The sequence below is a fragment of the Eleutherodactylus coqui genome, chromosome 2, assembly GCF_035609145.1.
Source record: "Eleutherodactylus coqui strain aEleCoq1 chromosome 2, aEleCoq1.hap1, whole genome shotgun sequence".
Classification (NCBI taxonomy): Eukaryota; Metazoa; Chordata; class Amphibia; order Anura; family Eleutherodactylidae; genus Eleutherodactylus; species Eleutherodactylus coqui.
Window position 1 is genome coordinate 196637838 of NC_089838.1, and position 20693 is coordinate 196658530.

The 20693-nt window shown below is 43.7% G+C and overlaps 1 protein-coding gene across 5 annotated transcripts in view; it reads right to left on the reverse strand.

The window, feature by feature from the left end:
• The window catches only part of AHCYL2 (adenosylhomocysteinase like 2), a 97785-nt gene that overhangs the window by 7317 nt on the left and 69775 nt on the right, over positions 1 to 20693 (reverse strand). For 2 of the 5 annotated variants that reach the window (XM_066592167.1, XM_066592171.1), the window contains exons 2-9: positions 20422 to 20533; positions 14674 to 14817; positions 13908 to 14008; positions 12325 to 12427; positions 12047 to 12141; positions 6686 to 6792; positions 6439 to 6555; positions 1521 to 1584 (exon numbers count right to left, since the gene is read on the reverse strand). In XM_066592167.1, the coding sequence (XP_066448264.1) occupies positions 1521 to 1584; positions 6439 to 6555; positions 6686 to 6792; positions 12047 to 12141; positions 12325 to 12427; positions 13908 to 14008; positions 14674 to 14817; positions 20422 to 20533 (843 nt within the window). The remainder of the gene's footprint in view (positions 1 to 1520; positions 1585 to 6438; positions 6556 to 6685; positions 6793 to 12046; positions 12142 to 12324; positions 12428 to 13907; positions 14009 to 14673; positions 14818 to 20421; positions 20534 to 20693) is intronic. The other 3 variants (XM_066592170.1, XM_066592168.1, XM_066592169.1) reach the window with 3 other exon arrangements.

The following is a 20693-nucleotide window of genomic DNA, read 5'->3' on the forward strand; positions in this document are numbered from 1 at the left end:
CTGGCTCTTTTGAATGGAGTCATACACAGGAGCTTGTCCTATCTTTTTGTATTCTTTGGAACAAATCGCCCATCATTTTCAATAGGACAGTAAAACACATCGCTTGGTGTCTGATGTGATTTTCCCACTGAAAACAAAAGGAAACGCAAGCCAATGCTCTAATATGGCTGAAAGCTGCTCCGTAGTGTCGCTACTTCGCAGAACTGAAAGACGCCTCACATCAGTAATAAGGCACGCTGGCAAGTGCAATATTGGGCCGAGTTTCTAGGCCCAATACCGCACTCGCTGTGTGTAGGTAGCCTTAGTGTAGATGTAGGCTTATCCCAGACATGCTTGGATTCATTTATTGCTGATTTTCCAACCACTTCTGCTGGAAGTTTGTCCCAAGCATTTACTACTTTTAGCAAAAGAAGTTCTTCAGATTTTTCTCCCAATTAACCTACAATTGCACCCCTTCCCTCTAGTGTTTGGCTTCCATAAAACACTTTCTTACCGAACACCATTTATATCCAACATATTTAAAGGTTTTGGTCATGTTCCCCTTTTCCATTCCTTCCTCCAGTCTACACAAATTAGGCTCGTGTTTCCTTTCAACATCATGTAATGGCCCATTAACACGGGCTGACAGTTGGGAAAACGACTGCATGAGCGCTGATGTCACCGCTAAGCTCGTTAGCGCTCGTGCGGAGCATTTGCACTGACAGACTTCTCGCCCTGCGCTACACCTTCTATGTGTGAAGCGGGGAGCGTTTACACAGAACGACAAGCCTGCAATCCAGCAATTGTTTTTTAGCTGACTGAAGAGTCAGTTTAAAAACCTGTGAATGAAAAGTGAGCAATTTCTGTGCATTTACGCTGCACCATTATGGCTCAAATGTGTTCCAACGAATTTTGAGCGACAATCGTCCCGTGTAAACAGACACACCACAATGTATAGGCAGAGACTAATTACATTTAGGCCTCATGTCCACTTGCACCCACGGATACCACGGCTGAATCCTGCCGTGGTATCTGTGTGTGCCCGAGGACGTGGAGAAGAAAACAAAAAACAAACAAAAAAAACTATTTCTTACCTCTCCAGGTCCACTGCGGGTCTCCTCTGCACCGGCCAGATCTTCTTTCTTGAGCACGGTAGATGCTTCCGGGAGCGCTGATGCTCCTGGCACATGCGCAGTGCTATATTTTTTATTTTAAATCTCCTCCTCTCTTACGGCACAGCACAAAAACAGCTGTGGCTGTGCCGCGGATACGGACGGCTTCCATTGGCTTCAAATGGAAGCCACGGGAGTCATCTGTATGGGAGACCCGCAGGAAAATGGAGCATGCTGCAATTTATTTCCGTGCGTGCGGTCCGCACACTGGGAAGAAATCACATCAGCATGCTTTTAGCTGCCCTATGGACGCTAATGCATCCCTATGGGCAGGAAGATGCACGGATCTCCCGTGGACATTGGGCCTGAAAGACTGGGTTCAATAACAAAAGGATCTTAAGCAGTAAGAGAGCCAGCAGGGGTACTCACCTCACCATAGCCACAGACCACTACCTGCTTCCCACCAAACATCATGTCTGTTGTTCGTTTCAGACTGGAAAAGAAGTTTCATTTTTAGTTTTTCAAAAAGGGTTTTTCCACAAGGTCACAAGTGCAGTCTGAACAGATTGTGTAATACACGCATATAGTCTTATTCCTCTGCCCAAGATTAGCACTATACCAATTCACTAACTATAGTAGACTGGAATCTGCATAAAAGCGGAAATGCTTTGGGACCATTAAAGCCCAAAATTGTCAATTCTATTTAATTTTTAATCTTAGGGTTTTTTTGAGGGTGGAACTATATAGAAAGCCATGCACACCAATATCCCCATGCCATGTGAATCTAACCTAAAAAGTATTCAAGAGTGGCATCTTAGGCGCAGCTTCACACAACATTTTGCAGCATGCATAGCTGTTTTGGGGGGGTTAAATTCTCTGGCTAGATGTCCATTTGAAGTCTAGTGAAATATGAGAAAATGTTCACATACATAGTTTTTTGTTTTTTTTTGTAGAGCTTTTAGGTCAGTGGCGGTTTTACAAAAACGCAGCATGCTCTAGGTGTGGCGTTTACGACATTTTTCTACATCAGCTTATCAATGAAACGTCAAAAAAAATCCATCCTAAATGCATGAAAAATGCCTAATGCGCCATGTGGTTTTGCTTGTTTTTTTTTAGAACACTGGGGTATATATGTGACCAAGATATGTTGTCAATAGTCAATTGCTGGGGATCTGTTCAATGTGACCAACAGCCCTCAGAACAAAGGGCTGCAATGACTGTCTAATTCCGACAGCAGTCACTGTACCCGACATATTATGCCAATACACGGGCAGCTCAATAGACCAAGTTCAGTTTCTGAACTATATTCTATTTCAACTAAATAAACTGTATAGCCCGCTTCCTTTCTGTTAATACAGATCTCTATGATAATCCTGGTCTGCTTGTGCCATTCATATTTGGCCTTTGAAGCCACACTGAGATAACTATTCTCTTCTATACAAAATACAGAAGGCGTCTTATATCCCCATGTCCACTCCATCTGAAAACATCATGTCAGTATATCACCTTTAGTCAGGCCAAGAAGGCTTTTACATACAAGTGAAATACGAATTAACAGAAAAATCACACAGATGTTCCTGTACGGGGTCCCTTGATGAGCACACAGTCCTTCCATTGTTACAACCAGCCTCCAATTTAGACAGTGAGCAGGCTCGGACAAATACCATCTGTGTTCTATGGGGTTTGGTTACTTGCCCTCAAACATTCCTTTCCCATAGATTGCAAAGTTTCAGCAATTATAGCAATTTGCTGTGTTACCGTAAAGCAGCCATATTTCCTTCAATCATGGAGATAGCATTGACCTTAAAGCTCCAATGGAACATTTTCACATGTGAATTCTTGTCTAGCTATGGAGGTGCGCAGGTGGAAATGTCCTTGACGTTCCCCACAACTATTATCAAAGTCACTGATCTGTATATACACACATGGAGCAAGTGAACAATGGACTGGTAAAATGGGAGAGCGGCCAATCCCTAGGTTTCCATGTAGTCTTTTCATGTTACTCATTAATCAACAAACCCTGATAATTGCTTTACAGCGGGATTACATATTAAAGAAAATACAACCCATCTACTTGCCATTTTCCATTTGCTAATTGTATAACTGATGCCCAATTACAGGGACACTATTGCACAGCAGTTTCTGCAGAGCAACCGCACAAACAATGACTGTCAGTGTACAAGTCACTCCATTTATACACATGGAAGCATGCCTACCTTACAAATGGCTCAATTAGTATTTGCAGACAAGGCTAAATTACCCATTTGTGTGATATTCCATAATTAAAGACTAGATATATGAAATGTCTATTGGTAGTATTCGGCCACACAGAAACTACTAGGTTTTGGAACACTTCTGAGGTGCATGGGTGAAATTCTAGGAAGAGCTGACTAATTTTAGGAAGACCGCATGGTCCATCCAGTCTGTTTTATTTCTTCCTTTGTATGTATTTATCCACCCATCCTAGACAGGCTTGAATTAAATTTATAATTGATCTTCCAACCACTTCTATTAAAAAAAGTGTCCCCCAAGCATCTGCTACTCTCAGTAAGATAAGAAGGCAGACACTAGGAGAAATATTATCCTCTTTCAGGAGAGTTTTCGCTATTAGTTCTCGGCTTCTTCTCTCCTATCATTTCTATGGATGGGCACAACACTGGCCATTCTCCAATCATCAGGACATTACCTGTTAGAAGGGGCTGGTTAACCCCTTCCCTCTCCGTGACGTATCGGTACGTCATGGAGCGGCGGGGTATGTATGAAAAGAGGTTGCGGGGCAACCTCTCTTCATACAGTGCGGTGTCAGCTGTTTGAAGGGGCAACCTCTCTTCATACAGTGCGGTGTCAGCTGTTTGAAGGGGCAACCTCTCTTCATACAGTGCGGTGTTAGCTGTTTGTTACAGCTGACACCAATAGCCGCTATCGACCAATCGCGGCTATTAACCATTTAAATCCCCCGAACGATGTTCGGGGATCCCGCGCGGCCCCCCCCCATGGTGAGATCGGGGGAGCCGTGCAGGTGTTATGGCAGCCGGGGGATTTCTGAAAGGCCCCAGGGCTGCCTTACCAGACTGCCTGTTAAATGGCAGTATGACGTAATGCTATAGCATTACGTCATACTGCAGGAGCGATCAAAGCATCGCTGGTTGTAGTCCCCCAGGGGGACTTTAAAGTAAAAAAGAAAAAGAAAAAAAAAAAAAAAAAAAGAAATCAATAAGGTTTTTTTAATTGTAAAAAAAAAAAAAGTTACAAAAGTTTAAAATCACCCCCCTTTTGCCATATCTATTATTAAAATATGCATTTGGTATCGCCGCATCCATAAAAGTCCGATCTATCATCTATCAAAGTAGTGCATTATTTTTACCGCACGGTGAGCGTCATTTGGAAAAAAATAAATAAAGAACGCCAGAAATGCACTTTTGTAGTCACCCTGTCTCCCAGAAAAAATGCAATAAACAGCGATCAAAAAGTCGTATGTATTCCAAATTGGAATCAGAAACTAGAGAAACTACAGGACATCCTGCAAAAAAATGAGCCCTTGCTCAACTACGTTGACGGAAAAATAAAAAAAGTGATTGCGCACACAAAATGACGCCAGAAAATAATTGAAAAAAATTAAATGTCTTCGGGAAAAAAAAAAAAAGTAGTATAGTAAAAAAAAAAAAAAAGACCTATACAAGTTTGGTATTGTAGTAATCGTACTAACCCATAGCATAAAGTTATCATGTCGCTTTTGTTGCCGTTTGTGCGCCGTAGAAAGATGGCGAAATGTCATTTTTTTTCTTCATTTTACTCCACTTACAATTTTTAAAAAGTTTTTCAGTACATTATATGGTACTTTAAATAGCACCATTGAAAAATACAACTCGTCCCGCAAAAAACAAGCCCTCATACAGCGACGTTGATGGATAAATAAAGGAGTTACAATTTTTTTGAAGGGGGGGAGGAAAAAACGAAAATGGAAAAAGAAAAAAAGGGGTCGCGTCATGAAGGGGTTAAACAAGTCAATCACTGATTGGAGTTTCTGGGGTTGACGCCATCTGGACCCAGCGCCATATTTAATAGTAAATATGCACATTATTTCACTTACAATCTCAGCCTTCAGAAACCCTGGATGAGAGCCCTTACAACTAGAGGTAATACCATGGCCAGACCTATGAAAACAACCTACCAAAACCACTGACCATAAGTAGTCATACAAATGGTCAGTGACAGCCTTATTTCAGTTAATACAGTTATCATCCCAGTTTTCTCTCCATCACTAATAGAGCTGACCAAGGTTTTATCTCCTTTAATGGATTTGACCATTTCTACCTCCTTTTGTGCTTTAGCAACATTAATGTGTCTTGTTTCATCCTAATTTTATACAACATAAAGGCCTCATGTCCACGGGCAAAAGAAGAATTAAAATCCGCAGCGGATTTTAACTCTTCTCCCGCCCGCGGATCCGCATCCCATAGGGATGCATTGACCACCTGCGGGTAGATAAATACCCGCGGATCGTCAATAAAAGTGAATTAAAAAAAATGGAGCATGAAAAAAAACACGACATGCTCAATTTTCGGGCGGGTCTCCCGGGGGGACGGCTCCCGCAGGCTTCTATTGAAGCCTATAGAAGCCGTCCGGATCCGCAGGAGACCTAAAATAAGAATAACTTACCTGCAGCGGGCCGGGCACGTCTTCTCTTCCTCATGGCCGGATCTTTCTTGCTTCGGCTCGGCGAATGTGCCCGGCGCATGCGCGCGGCTTGCTGCCGACGTGCCGAGTTCATCCGCAGGCTGAAGAAAGAAGATCCGGCTGTGAGGAAGAGAAGACCTGCCCGGTCCGCTGCGGGTAAGTTAATTCTTATTAATTCTTCTTTTCAGCGCTCATGTCCACGGGGCAGGAGGGACCTGCTGCAGATTCTCCATGTAGAATCCGTAGCGGGCCCGATTTTCCCCGTGGACATGAGGCCTTAGCTGCACCTTCTATTTCCTTCTACTGTATATAGGCAGACTTCTATTTTACTACAGTACTTCCTTCTCCAGTCGGCCATAATGGTTTCTTCTTCCTTTTACTAAATTTGTTTGACAGTTTACTTGACATTCACTTACTGTTTTATTAAACTATTGCAATTCATTTTTTTTAATACTTAAACATTTTCCTGAAATCTAAATATTTTGGTTGAAGGGTGGTGCTCCACTGTAGAGTAACAGGGTGGGAATTGTTTTTTTTATACATTAGTTAGCTGAACCTGCTGCTTATGGTAGAGCTGATCGCTATCTTATATGTATGGCCTGCAATACAAAATAATCAAAGCATTAGAAAGGTCAATAAAAGCACCAAGAATTGTCACATCAATCATTACCCATCCAGGATGGACTCGCGACAGCAGTACAGGTTGTCAAATTTCTGTTTCGTGACCGAGTCATTGACGTTCATAGCAGGAACACACAGCTTTCCAGCTTTAGACAACTGGTACAGGCTATAAACAAGACAAATGCAATAGAATTGTTTAAGATGAACCAGATCTAGAATTGAAGGTCTGTAATAGGAAAAGACAATAGTGAATACTGCCAACACACTATATAATACCACAGTTGGTTTCCACTTACCGATGCACCCCAGTTACGCTCTCCTCCACAATGCCCTTTATTTTCTTGAACATGTTAGGATATTTCTTATATATCCAGTGTGTGAGGTCTCCACCATCATCAAGAATCTGCAGATAAAGACAGAGCCCACCTTAAGATGTAAAATATGATCATGCTGAGAAGTGCTGAAACTAAACAGTTTTTGCAGCACAGTCCTGAAGAAGAATTAAAAAAAAGAAGAAGAGGTGGCGGTGAGCCGTCTCCATTACTGATGGTCAGTGGTTTGTATGTTATCTGCCTCCAGCTTTATAACAGCTGTCAGCTTTTATTGCAATGCTACCTGTGATGAGGAGAAGATTGCTGTAATGTCTGTTAACACCATGTAGCGGACTATGCTATTCTGTACTCTAAAAATAAAAAGGAATTGAAACCAGGTCAAAAGGAGACCAACGTTAAAACATCATTGGTTGTGTTTGGGTTCCACCTGAGTGCAGTTTTTGGTGATTCAGATGGAACCCCCAAGCTCAGCATACACGCTACCTCACTGTGGATCCAGCCTTAGGGCTCTTTCACACAGGCACTGCGATTTTCGACAACCCCAACAAGAGGCAGCCGTGACCAAGTCGCAGCTGCATCTCATGTTTTCTCGTCCATTAGGACGGCTGGGTGCTCTGCTAAACTCCCTCCCTCTTCCCTCCCCCTCTCCACCCCTTCCCAGCTGCCAGCAATGGGAGGGGGCGGGAGCTTAGCAGAGCTAGTCATGCTAAACTATCTCCCCTCCCTCCTCAGCCCATGGGAGCTGCCGGCAAGGGGAGGGGAAGGGACTTTAGTAATGCAATCCACTGCTTAACTCCCTTCCCTAATGGTTCTCATAGGTTCCCATAGGAGCCTATTGGGGGTGGGGGGGAACATCCGGTGTACTCCGGAAAAAGATAGGACAAGACCTATCTTTTCCAGCCGGCATAAAAACGGCCGGCCAGCATGCGCTATCTTTTCCAAAAAAAAAAAAAAAAAGAAAGCATTGCTGGTGCTCAAAGACAAATCACCTGACTAAAACTGCAACTTTGATGCTTTTTTTCCCCACAGCGATATAGCGACCGCCTGTGTTAAATTTGCCTTAGACTTCATGCACATTACTGTATTATTCATCTGTGTTCCATGGACGTATAATACAACACCGAATGTCTGCCATGCTAAACGCTGTACAACACCTCCATTGATTTCCATAGGGCTTCTCAGACAAGCGTTTGAATGCAGAATTTCTAACATTGTGCCGTGACAATGCAGGCAAACGCTCACACAACGCTGTACAAACACAGCGTTTTTACTATCGCCCGTGTAAACACCCATTTAGACAATGATTCTCTCTTAAGACATCTTTTGAGCGATAATCGTGTGCATTTACACAGGAAGATTGCTCAAAATTCGCTCAAACTGCAGTTTCAGTGACAGTTTTTAGCGTTCACTTTATATAACTGTAAATGAAGCTCACGCTGTATGCAGAAGACAAGCGGGTCCGCTATCTTCTGCATACAGCCGCTGTCTTCACAGAGTGCTCAGTTGGTATGCAGCTGAGCGCTCCAAGCGGGGTATACAGACAACAGCTGGAACGCTGTCTTCTTCATACTCCGGCTGTATTCTCCGAGTGGGATACCAGCGAGCGGCACTGATAAGGCTCATCGTTCTCAGCTTGCTGAAAGACAACAATGAACGACTCATTAACGAAAACTGAACGATGTCCGTGCAGTTAGACCCAACAATTCTTTCTCAAAAAGCCGGCTTTGGGGGATAATCGTTGGGTCTAAATAGGCCTTAAGAGCGGCCTTAAAGGTGGTTTCACATCTGCATCACAAATGTAGCTACAAATACCGGAAGAAAAACTGCTGCATGCAGCGATTTTCCTTCCCCAAAACAGAGCAGCTAGGCGGAAAGCATTATAGTCAAAGCGGTCCGCCTGGCGCTGTTCGGTTCCATCCAGAGACAGAACCATTCGTCAGCGGGGATTCCCTGTTCCTGCTCCCCGAACAGAGCAGGAAAGCAGAATCCCTGCTACAGATATGTAAGCACCCCTAAAAACAAGGAATCCCTGCCAGTGGGGTCCAGCTTCTGTGATATACACTCTGAAAAAATAGAGAAGTTCTGCTGTAAAGCTCGGCATGCAGATACATCTCTGCCATCTACATATATGGTTATGGGGGGTTAGCAGGATTTATTTTGGAATTTAGGATTTATCTGTACACATCAAAAGTGTGAAAATTGTTCTAGCTACAGACGATGTTTTGTGGAACTTTGATATTGATGTCCCATTTATATAAAGCCCTGGAAAATTCCTTTAACCCTTTCAGGCGTGACTAGTATTGATCTTCGGGACCAAACTTGTAGCCCATAACTTGCATGGGCAAAGATCATGTCAAAGTAAAAGTCCCTGTGATGCTTATGTTATAGTAATTTATGTATTCTATTGTGCATATAGGTTTCTTACATCAGCCTAGGCAAACACGTGTGTGTGTGTGTGTGTGTGTGTGTGTGTGTGTGTGTGTGTGTGTGTGTGTGTGTGTGTGTGTGTGTGTGTGTGTATGTATGTATGTATGTATGTATGTATGTATATATATTCGTATATCCACCTTCTTAGCTGGCATATAAATGGTTAACGTGTTTCTGTTATGCACTGCTATGTATTAGATGCAAGCTCAGACTCCCTCATATCCTTTCCTGGCTTAAGAATGTCCTGAGATAGCGGGTTAAGAAACGCAGCCATGTCCTATTTGGGTGCGTAATATGCCCGTTATAATGTGAATGCGCCCTGTGAGCGGTAAAAATACAGTGAATACACGTTACATACGTATTTGCTGCACATTGTGTATTAAGCGTGTAAAAAAAGTAGGGCATAACATGCAGTGAAATTCCACTTGTGAGTGAGCCCTTACTCCCCCTTTATTAAACCTCCTATTACACCATGATTAATATAAGACGTGACAAAGAAAAGTTATATAATGGAGATCAGACCATTAATAGTAGTGCGATTATAACGGCCAGCCGCATTCGCTCATGATGTGAATAGAAGCAACGTCAGCTCCCTACTAGCACAGTACTATTACAGAGTCAAGATCAAGACTAGTCAAAGCCAGGCAACCAATGCACCATTTCCTATACTATGTTGACACCTATGAACATTATTACCAGACCTTAAAAGCAGTCAAACTGGCATCTGAACTAGTCTTGTAGTTCCCACAGTATACATCTTCACTTCAGCTCATTAAGATGCTGTAACACATCTCCTCTGCCCAATGTGTATCCAAGCAACTTGTACTTGGCAGATCTCTGCCTCCTTTCACAGCAAAGTCTGGAGAACAACTATTGTTAAGTCAAAGACAACATTTATCTTCAGATTCAAACCGCTTCTTCCCAAAACAGACTTAAACAAGTCTTTCAAGTTTCCTGGGGTCCATTGCTAAGCCAGGCACGACACGTCTTGGTGCAGCTTCATTAATGAACATAATAGTCAAGAGTAAAAGCTGAGAAGGTCGGGAGGGGTAACATCTCTCCTTAAGGAGAGCACCAAGAAGGTGAGTGAGGAGACGGACATCCATGCTCCTCTGGGTAATATACAAATAAGAAAGATGGAACAATGCCCATTGGAGCGTAACATCGTATGTTAGGCTGAATGAAGACAATGTCCATCTAGTTCAGCCTGTTTCAACCTCTTAGAAGTATTGTTTCATCTTTCTTATTTGATTGCCTATTGGGTGGCAGAAGTAATCAAATAAAGATGGAACAATACTTCTGCCATCCAATAGGTGGCACTGCAGAGGCATTGTTCAAGCTTCCTTATAAGCTGAAAAGTAGTATACTTTTTTAATAGTGATACGTTTTAAATGATGCAACCTAATCTAAGAACATAAGAGGGCTGATACCCTAACAGAATGTTTATTATGATTTTGGTAGGCTTCAGCAATCAATACTATCGGTTCTACTCACTCAGACTGTCATAATGACAGAATTTAATAAAGCCCTTTAAGAATATTGGAACCCTACATGCGTTCCATGGCAACACCACGTAGGTGACGCCCAACAGATTGGGAGTTTCTCCTCCCCCGTCTATGATGGCAGGTGGAGCCTCACGGCGTTCCCTGTTACTACGTATATGTCAGTATTTCTATCTGTGTAGTGCACCGTTTGACATCATGTCTGAGCTTGAGAAAGGCTTGTATGTCGAAACACGTTGCTCATAACAGGTTTTAAGACTTTGGATAATAAAGTGGTAATCTAACCATATATCTAAAGTCTTTTTCTACGCATCAGTATCCTCATCCACAAGAGCGCGGAGCCGTTTTCCTCATCCTAGTATTATTAGCTGAAAAGGTGTTACAGTAGTAGCTGATAGGAGATCAAGGAAATCACATGGCTGCGATGTACATACAACACGGAGGGGGTGAAGATTAGTAGCTGGCAAATGTGTGACGATCCCACTACAAGAACATGTGTAGCACTAGCCTCAAGGGGGTTAAAGGTTATAGGCTAATCTAATATACCGGATTATGGCATCTGGAGCTAGAGGAATGTTCTATTTTACATCTTCCCTTCAGAGCTCATACACACAGTTGTATCACAGCTCCGTTTGAGCTGTTGGCTGAAGCACACTAAAAAGTAGTTTATGGAGCTCTATTGTACAGCGCCACACATCTCCGATTTCAGGGATGCGCTGAAGAAGGAAAATAGTGGCATGCTCCATTGGATGACATTACCAAGGTTGCTTCTATGAATGACAATCTCTGCAGTACTGTATGGAGGAACCATACTGCGGCACACAGAATGCCCGGACATGGGGGGTAAATCATCCAGCTATAAGAATGTAGGAATGCTGCAACTGCTAGCAGTGGATTAGTTCTACATGTAACATTCTGTATGATATGAGCATAGTAAGAGCATTAGTCACTCATGCTAAACGGGTTCGTGCCATGCCAGATGCCTTAGAGGGGTGCATGCTTTTTGTGTACATGTCCCAGTATACAGATTGTGGTTATTAACAGTGTAATGATAACTGCCCAATATACTCTACCATTTTAATGATCTGTATATGGAAACGTAAGGATGACACAGGTGACATTTTTCAGCATGCTCTCTGGCCCCCTATGGCACAGGTAGAGCACCCAAAAGCAGATCAATGACTTTTGCACCAGGGAATAGGGTGTTCATTAGGAGGAATATCATTTTAGGTTTTTATTGACCAAGTTTCCTATGAATATACTAGTTCGAGGACAAGAATATAGCATCCAATTGCGGTTGTCGATAGTGATGTATCATCTTTATCAACACCAGTGTCTGAACCATCAGACTGTAATGCTCTTCTAGCTCTACCTTTGCACTTGCCATTAGACTCACCATGTTGGGCTGCCAACCTTCCACGTTTACACAGCGGTCAATGCACCACCAGAAGTCATCTTCAGATTCTCCTTTCCAAGAAAACACCGGAAAACCTAAAAAAGTGGTGAAGTATCACACATTAGCGACACCTCTTTGTCCTCCTTCACATCACTCCATTCACTACTAGTCTTAAATGCGTTGTTCACATGCAAACACACAGTTGTACATGGCCAAGCTCATACATGTATCTCTGCAATACTGGACGTTGCCAACAAGTCACTGTGTTAAAAGCTTACCGCTTTCAGCCAAAGCCGCAGCCACTTCATTAAGAGTGGAGTAGATGTTGCAGGCAGCCCATCTACACTGAGCTCCTAAAGCTCCCAATGTCTCAATGAGGACCTGAAAAATTAAAGCAGTTAAACCAAATGGTCCCTTGCAATTATCACTTCATATCCATGGGTGGTGATCAGTGATTAACCCGTTAACACCACAGGATGTAGAGTTACGTCCTGGAGCTTTGGGGTTTGTATGGATTGGGATTCATCCCGCTCCATACAATGCGGGTGTCGGCTATTCCTTACAGCCGACACCCACCCATACCAGCTGTGATCAGCAATCCCGCTGATCGCAGCTGTGAACCTTTGAAATGCCACTGTCAATTCTGACATTTTAATGCCGCGATCGGAGTTCAGGGGTCCCAATCAGCCCCATGTGATGAGATTGTGGGGGTATCGTTTGGTTATCATGGCAGCCAAGTCATGCCTGTGCTGTGGCGTGATAGATTGGAATTACATCATAGTGTAGGAGCGATCAAACCATCACAAGTTCTTGTTCCCCATGGGTACTAAAAATAAAATAAATAAAAAAATGCAAAAAACAGTTTTAAAAAAAGGGAATAGAAAAAAAAATCTAAAAAAACCCTAAACACATTTGGCATCACAGCATCCATAAGGCTGGGTTCACACAGGAGGAAATTGTGCCTGCATTTTTAATCCTGAACCTAAACAGCAAAGTCAATGACATTTGTAAAACTCTCGTTCACACGCTGCCGACCGTCCACTGCGGAGAGGCCGCGTGAAAACTGACATGCGGCGCAGAATTCAAATCTGCAACATGTCAATATATCGCTGTTTCCTCTGCGGGTTCTCTTCTCTCTATGGGGAGAGTTTTCTGAGGCAGAACACGGGCGGAAAAGCTGCTTCAAACCCATGCCAAATGGCGCTGGTTTTGAAGCGGCCTTTCCGCTGCTGACATTTTGCTGAGTTTTCATGCGGTCTCACTGCGGACATTCCACAAGATTTCCATCCCGTGGGCACCCAGGCTAAAAGTCCAGTCTATCAAAGTAACGCATTATTTACCCCGCACAGTAAACGCAGTCAGTTTTAAAAAAAAATTATTTTTTTTTTAGTGGGAGAGGAAAAAAACAGAAATGACAGGTAAAAAGAAAAAAGGGCCACGTCTTTATGGGGTTAAAGCAACCTGTAGAGGAATTATAATCCTTGCGACTATCACAGTCAAACAGGCCGGTACAGGATGACCTTGATATGACAATATAGTAACACACGAGTGCAGAATGGAAAGGGTCACTAAAAGCACTTAAAGCCAAAAGTCGTATTAAACAGGAGTTAAAAGGAGACCATGCCCGCCTGACTACCTGCTCCAAAATCTTGCACAAAGGACCCTTTCTAATGCACCAGTTTCCTCCCAGCATAATATGGGTACATTCCTGTGCCTGCATCACACTCCTGTGACATCGGGTATAAAGAACCAGGTCACCAAGGGGTGGAAAGTTATCTTTACATCAAAGGCAGACTTGAGTAAGTGTAGTTGGGGAGTTTACGTCATTCTATTAAAAATAAACCCGCAGGCTCCGGCTCACCGCAGTTTGTGCCGTTATGTGAGTACAGCCGACTATTTTGGCTCCAGCTAATGGCTTTTCTCCTTGTGCCCTCTTGCGCAAAGCCATCAATGCAGGCATCTCTACATGATAAAAAAGGAAACCAAATGGTAAGAGAGACAATATTAGATACATACAATGCCTGGGGCTAAATACTGAACACTACAACAGAGGCAACCACTGACTACAGGAACTATCAAGTATCTATCTGCTTTAGACCAGTAATATGCAGGTGGCCACTAATAGAAGCAGCCGCCGCCTGGAGGGCATCCTAGTGTTAGATGGGCATTTTATGTAATACCCATCTACTAGACACAATGGGGCAGATTTACTAATAGTGAAATAGACTTGTCACAGTGATTCTGCAGAATGGTATAGCCGTCTAGTCTAAACTTTATACCACCTATCAGTTGGTGCAGTTTTTGTTGTAAACGAAGCCAACGATTGGCACAGTGTCACATGAATTTAGGGCATACGCCATTTTCACAAAGCCACACTCCTCTGGATGAGTGGTAAAAAGCGTTAAACATATCCAATTGCTTGACAGAAGCCAACATGTGTCCTTTTGGCCTTGTCAGGCTGGTATGAGATGACTGTATAGGAAGCCTGAGCAGATTGCGATTTCCTATACAGAAGTCCACAGTGAAAAAGTGATTATTCTATACATCATACAACAAGAGCCTGTAGGGGATACACATCTGTGTATACACTGCCTTCCATCGGAAGTATACGCTCACGACAGACTTACCTTGCTCAGCAATTTCAATTTCCCGCCGGCCAAATTCAGCTTGCTTGATGTTCTTCACACAGAAGTCCGTGCTGCCCTTGGAGTTCTTCTGCTGTTTGTCCCGCGGAGAGGTCTCATCATCTGAACTGTCTGTGTAGGAAGCAGCTAGTGAAAGAGGATATAATCAGCAAAGGCAAAAAGCTTTTGCCTCTCATGTCTTCTGTTCAGAGATAGCTGAACAGGATAGTTCAACTGGTGTGATCCGCTAGAAAGTTTACTTACAAAGACATTAATACATGCATGAAGAACGATTGTCCGCTCCCAAGCCACTACTGGGAGCAAACCTGCATCGCACTACGGTGACATTAGGAGTCTTACATAGGAAACAGACATTTTTTTGCAACCATATCATAGAAAAAAAGATTTTTAAAACGGGAAAAGTATTTTGGGACTGAAATATTGATCAGCTAACTTTAGGATAGGTCACCGGGAGCGGATCGATGAAGGTCTGCGGCTCGGGTTTCCCGTCAATCAGCTGTCTGAGAAGGCGCAGTATCACTTCTCAGGCATGCGACGTCACATTCATTGGTTACACAACAGCAACTCAGTCTCATTTACGTGGCATGGGACTGAGCGGTTATACAATGTACAACTGTGCCTGGCACATGCCAAAGCAGCCGCAGCGCTCACCCGAGCACCGCTGTCACTTCAGCCAGCCGATTTGCAGGGATCCCGTGGTGGACCCCCACTGATCACTGGAGTATTGCAATAGTTTGATCGCTTATACCATGTACTGCGAGTTCTAGTCTCCCAAGGGATTTAAAGTCTCACTCGCTCAGCTCACCACAAGCACAGAAAAAAGAAAAAAACAAAATGTATAAGACGCAGGAATTGTTTTTAGGGATTTTTTTTTACAATTTTTCGTCATGTCTGAAATCCTAAAGAGAATCTCATGCTGGAATGAGTGAAGAAAAAATAATGAAAGAGAATGGCATACCAGGAGTGTGCTGCATTGTGGGATGTGGGGGTGGGGAGGGGGAATCGGAGCTTTCTCTTGCTCCATATAGCTGCAGAGTATATCCCCCACAGACTATTCACAAGGTGAAGTGGAATGGAAAGGGGTTTGGATGCCCCTCCTCCCAAATACCAGGACTATGAACAATTAGAGGCTTATAATAAAACTATTGTGTATGTATGGATGCTGGTAAGTAGTATTCTTGGGAAGGTATAACTCTGCCTATGCTGCAGGTCTTCGTCATCCAGGACGTTTGACCTGATGAAATGTTACTGACCCCTCTAAGGCTGGGGTCACACAGGTCGTATTCCCGGTGGAAATTTTGTGGTTTTGCCGAAAAACTGCGAGACTTCTACTGGGAAAGCGCAGCTTCAAAACCCGCAGGCTTGGCTGCATGCTTTTCCGTTGTGGCCGGCGCTTCCATAGAGAGAAGCGCAGCTGCAACGGGTAAAAAAAAAAAAGCATGCTGCGGCCGGGGATTCTGCACCGCAGCACCGGCTTCTGCTGGCTTTGCCGCGACGGATTGGCTGTCCCGTGTGGATGAGATTTTTCTCGTCCATATGGCTGGCTAAGCACAGGATTAGCGGTCAGAGTCAGATTTGCCATAGCGAAACTCCGCACGGAATTTCCGCGGCAAATCCGCCCTGTGTGAACCCAGCTTAAAGCTGGCCATACGCTTCAGATACGTGTCCGACAGCTCTTCCTGACTCTTAATATATGTGCATGTGTTCTGAATAGGGAGAGGGAAGTAAGCCATGTCAGATATGTCAGGAGGTCCACTTATCTCCTTTGATAACAAAAGGATTGGGCAAGGAGAACAAGCTAAATTTGATGTTCTCTGAACCCGAAATGCAGCAAATGCTCTCCAGGTCCATGGGCTTCTCTAGAGGTGTAAGGACACAGGAGAATTCTTACAAAACACACTGCCATAAAACAGCTGCGGTATTAAAAAAAGTGTGGTCCTTCCAATGATGATAAATGCTGCAAGGTTGATTGAAGTCTATGGAAGGACTCTGCACGCTGGCCAGAAAGCTGACTTTTTCCAGACTTCACAGGGGGGCACTATGGGAGCCAGGAAGCGGATGAGCATGAAAAATACAACCCCGGCTCCCCATCACCTGTCCTAACCGCACCACAAGTTAGTTTATGCTGCGTTACACAGGTGATGGTTCCCTTTAAGCCACATCTCTGGATTTACAGCCTCAGCTACCATGAGGCCATAACTTCAGCTTACGGGCTCACAGGAGCGGACAGATTCGCTTTAATCCAATCTATATGGCATGTTAAGCTCTGTGTAAAAATTTGACACCCTGCAAACAAAGCAGACCAGTTATTGGGTTCATTGGCCTCATTAGAATGTATTAACTCTCTCCTTTCCGAAGCGCACCACCCAAAGAAGAACATAGAAAAAAAGCAAAACCCACAATACTGACAGTGTAGTGTCGCCAGAGCTTTTTAATGTCTGTATAGTAAAAATACAGGTTTTCGCCCATACGAGTAAGGTAGCAGCGTGATCTGCCATGTGTCCGACATACATCCCATGCCTTGTGTTAGCAAGTTATTGCTGTTCAACTACCAGAGTATACCAGAAAGTACGACGCCAGATAAAGTGCTGTTCCGTGACTTGAGCTCACGTTATTTGGAGACTTTTGCTGAAGGTAATTGAATGGCCTGGGATTAGAGCATGAAGAACTATTTCCCTCAAGGCCGGTCCCCAGCAGGGCAAATCCCTGTGAGACAGGGCCTGGCATTTTCTGGGCTAGATTCCCACATTGACCTAAAGCCCTAGAAATCTGTGCTTAATAAAAGGAATGACATTGACAGAATATCTGCATGAGAATGAAGAGAGTAGCCGGAGTTGGGAAAGATCAACTAGTTGAAACTGGATTTTGGTCAGGAGGGGAAAAAAAAAAAAATCTTGTGACCAGCATCATATTAGAAAACATTTCATAGTGTTAAACAGGGGCGACTATCTGACTAGCTTACGTTTCTGGCGATACAAAATTATGCATAGTTTACAAAAAGGATAGTCGCTTTCATCTAATGAACAGTTTCAGCTGCCCATTCAACATCTTACGGACACCCCCATACACAACTGAGCGCTCATGTGTGTTTGGGGAGGTAAGCTCTGGCAAGTGTCTCGTCTGCCGGGGAACAAAAAGCACCTGTACAACAATCTTTATAAATGTATCAGAAACTTAATGGGCCTGCCTCTCCCAGATAATCCTGACCACTTTTCAAAACTAGCCAGAAGTCTCACAAATTATGGCACAACATGTCAGGTGGGATTCATTTTCACCTTTATACCACTAATCAGGCAAAATGGCATAATAAAGGTTATGTGGTCAATGTTAGAGAAAAAATGCAATTGCGGTTTATTAGTTTATATTTACTCAGATGAGCTTAGAATATTATTCAAAGTGCACTTTGTTGCTTCCTATCTTAAAGAGGAACGGTTATGCCCCCATGTCAGCAGGGCCAGCTGTATAGCAGCCCTCCCAACGGTGCCTCTATTTTTCCTCTACTCCCTTCTGTTCCCCCTATAAAGGCTGTTTTTAGTTTCTGTTCCCAGAGCGGTGAATGCATCAGGTGGGCGATCCCCACTGCTCAATGAGTGATGTCAGACTTGATTGACAGTGAGAAACAAGAGGGAGTAGAGGAAAAAGACAAACACCATTGGGGTTGACTGCAGGTTTGCAGCTGGCCTCACTGACATAAGGGAAGGGCAAGTCCTCCCATTTTAATTATGGCATATATGCAGGATATGCCATAAATGCCTGAAAAAAAAAAAAAAGAAGTGTTGCTTCTAGAGGTTTGAGTAAAGGCCTTTTCACAAAAGGCAAGTGTCGGGCAAACGATCCCGACACTCATCCCTGTGTATACTCGCTCCCGTGCTGTTACATAGGAGCGAGTATCGCTGGATTGCTCAGAGCGCAGCCAGCAGGGGCCGGGGCAGCTGGAGGAGAGTTTTCTCCCCACTCTCTCCATTCACTTCAAGCAGCAGTTGTTCGGTGTAAACAGTAGCTGTTCAGTACTGAACGGCGGTCGTTCAGGGTTTTAGGCGGCTTAAAACTGAGCTGGACGATTCTCATCCAGTTATCCAGTTTCTGTATGCATTTACACTGGATAATTATTGTTCAAAGCCCCGCAGGGCCTGAACAACCAGAGTGATAATCGTCCCATGTAAAAGGGCATTAAGAGTCACCAATTAAAGTTTGTCACATGCTCCACTGAGCTCAGAGGAGTTTGAGGCAGCCAGGAATCATGAACTGGTCGGCATTTATGGCATCTCTAGTATAAACGCCAGAATTGCTGAAGGTGGGAATACCCCTTTCAGTCATCTGTACATTATCTCCACAAGGTTAGTACAGAAAGTCATGCCAAGGGTGGTTTTCACACCCTTCTTGGGGGAAAAGCCACTGCAGTTCTTTAGGCCAAAGTCAGAAGCAGCACCAGCATAAAGTAGAATAGCTATCAGCAAAAAGAAAATTTTCTGCGCTCAATGAATGGTGCGTTTCCACAAATAGTGATTGTCAAGTACATATAGGAGTTACACTTACTGGGGAGGAGGGGGGTATGATGACCATGAGCCCCCTCCTTGAAGTGATGTCTCCTTTTCCTCCAAATGGATGTTTCCACACGCCAAAGATGTAGTAACAACACTTTTTATTTCCAAAATTCGCTCAAGATGGCTTGATAAAGGTGCCTTTGAGCACAGAAACGCGTTGCCCACTCTGTAGCGAATTTTGGAAATAAAAAGTGTTGTTACTACATCTTTGGCGTGTGGAAACATCCATTTGGAGGAAAAGGAGACATCACTTCAAGGAGGGGGCTCATGGTCATCATACCCCCCTCCTCCCCAGTAAGTGTAACTCCTATATGTACTTGACAATCACTATTTGTGGAAACGCACCATTCATTGAGCGCAGAAAATTTTCTTTTTGCTGATAGCTATTCTATATTTTATCCTTTTGGGACCACTCTCTTATGAGAGACCCCAATTATTTCCGCAGCTCTCCCCCTTGTTGGAGGATCAGAATTGTGTCGTTTTCCACTGATTAACGATCCTGAGGCGCTATCTGGTTATATTTCTTTTTGACTCAGCATAAAGTAGGACGTACAAGTCCTTCCTTTCTAAGGCCTCATGTCCACTGGCATAGCTGAATAGCGGATGATCCGCAGTTCAATATGCCCATAGACTATCATTGGGCTTTTGCAGGTGCAGAAGAAAGATCCGGCCGTGACAGAGGAGACCCACACTGTGTTCGTATAAGGTATTTTTTGGCCTCATGTCTGCGGACTGGGTGGAATCTGCTGCGGGATACTGCATGGGGGAACCATGTGGGCCCGTGGACATGAGGCCTAAGAGTTATTTCCCATTCCTTTTGGATCTACTTCTGGCTTGGGTTTAAAAAACAAAGCAAAAAAAAACAACAAAAAACGCACATCTCCTGTGACACTTCCTAAACGCTTTTTTAAATGTATAGGGTTAGCAGCATTACCTCCAGGAGATGACCGTCGCCTACACACTTTGGGCCGCTTTCTCGTGACGGTATTTGGGTCAGTAGCTTGCAGAAGTATTTGTAAGCCAGAAACAGGAGTGGATCATAAAGATATATTCATTTACAATTCTAATGAAAGATTTGCCCAGGCCCCGGTGATCAGACAACCGAGTGTAGGCGCTCCAAAGCCTTTATTACAGATGGAGACATACTGCATTGGACTCTTACCTTCCGGGTATTTCCCCCACTTACCAGAGCTGTAACTATCAGTTGAGGATTGGGATATGGAGCGGGACAAGGATCGACGTCCAATCTTTGTGGGGCGTTTATTAAATTCCCTCTTCTGGTCCGCAAACTGGATCTGCTGCGATAAATACAAAGAAAAGCTGAATCTATGGAAACATTTTACAGCTGCAAGAATAATAAAAAGTAAATAAAAGTAAAAATGTGCTTCATTAAAACCGAAGACCTTGAGATATAAACTTCAGCATACCAGCAATACCGCTAAAGCATAGAAAGGGACT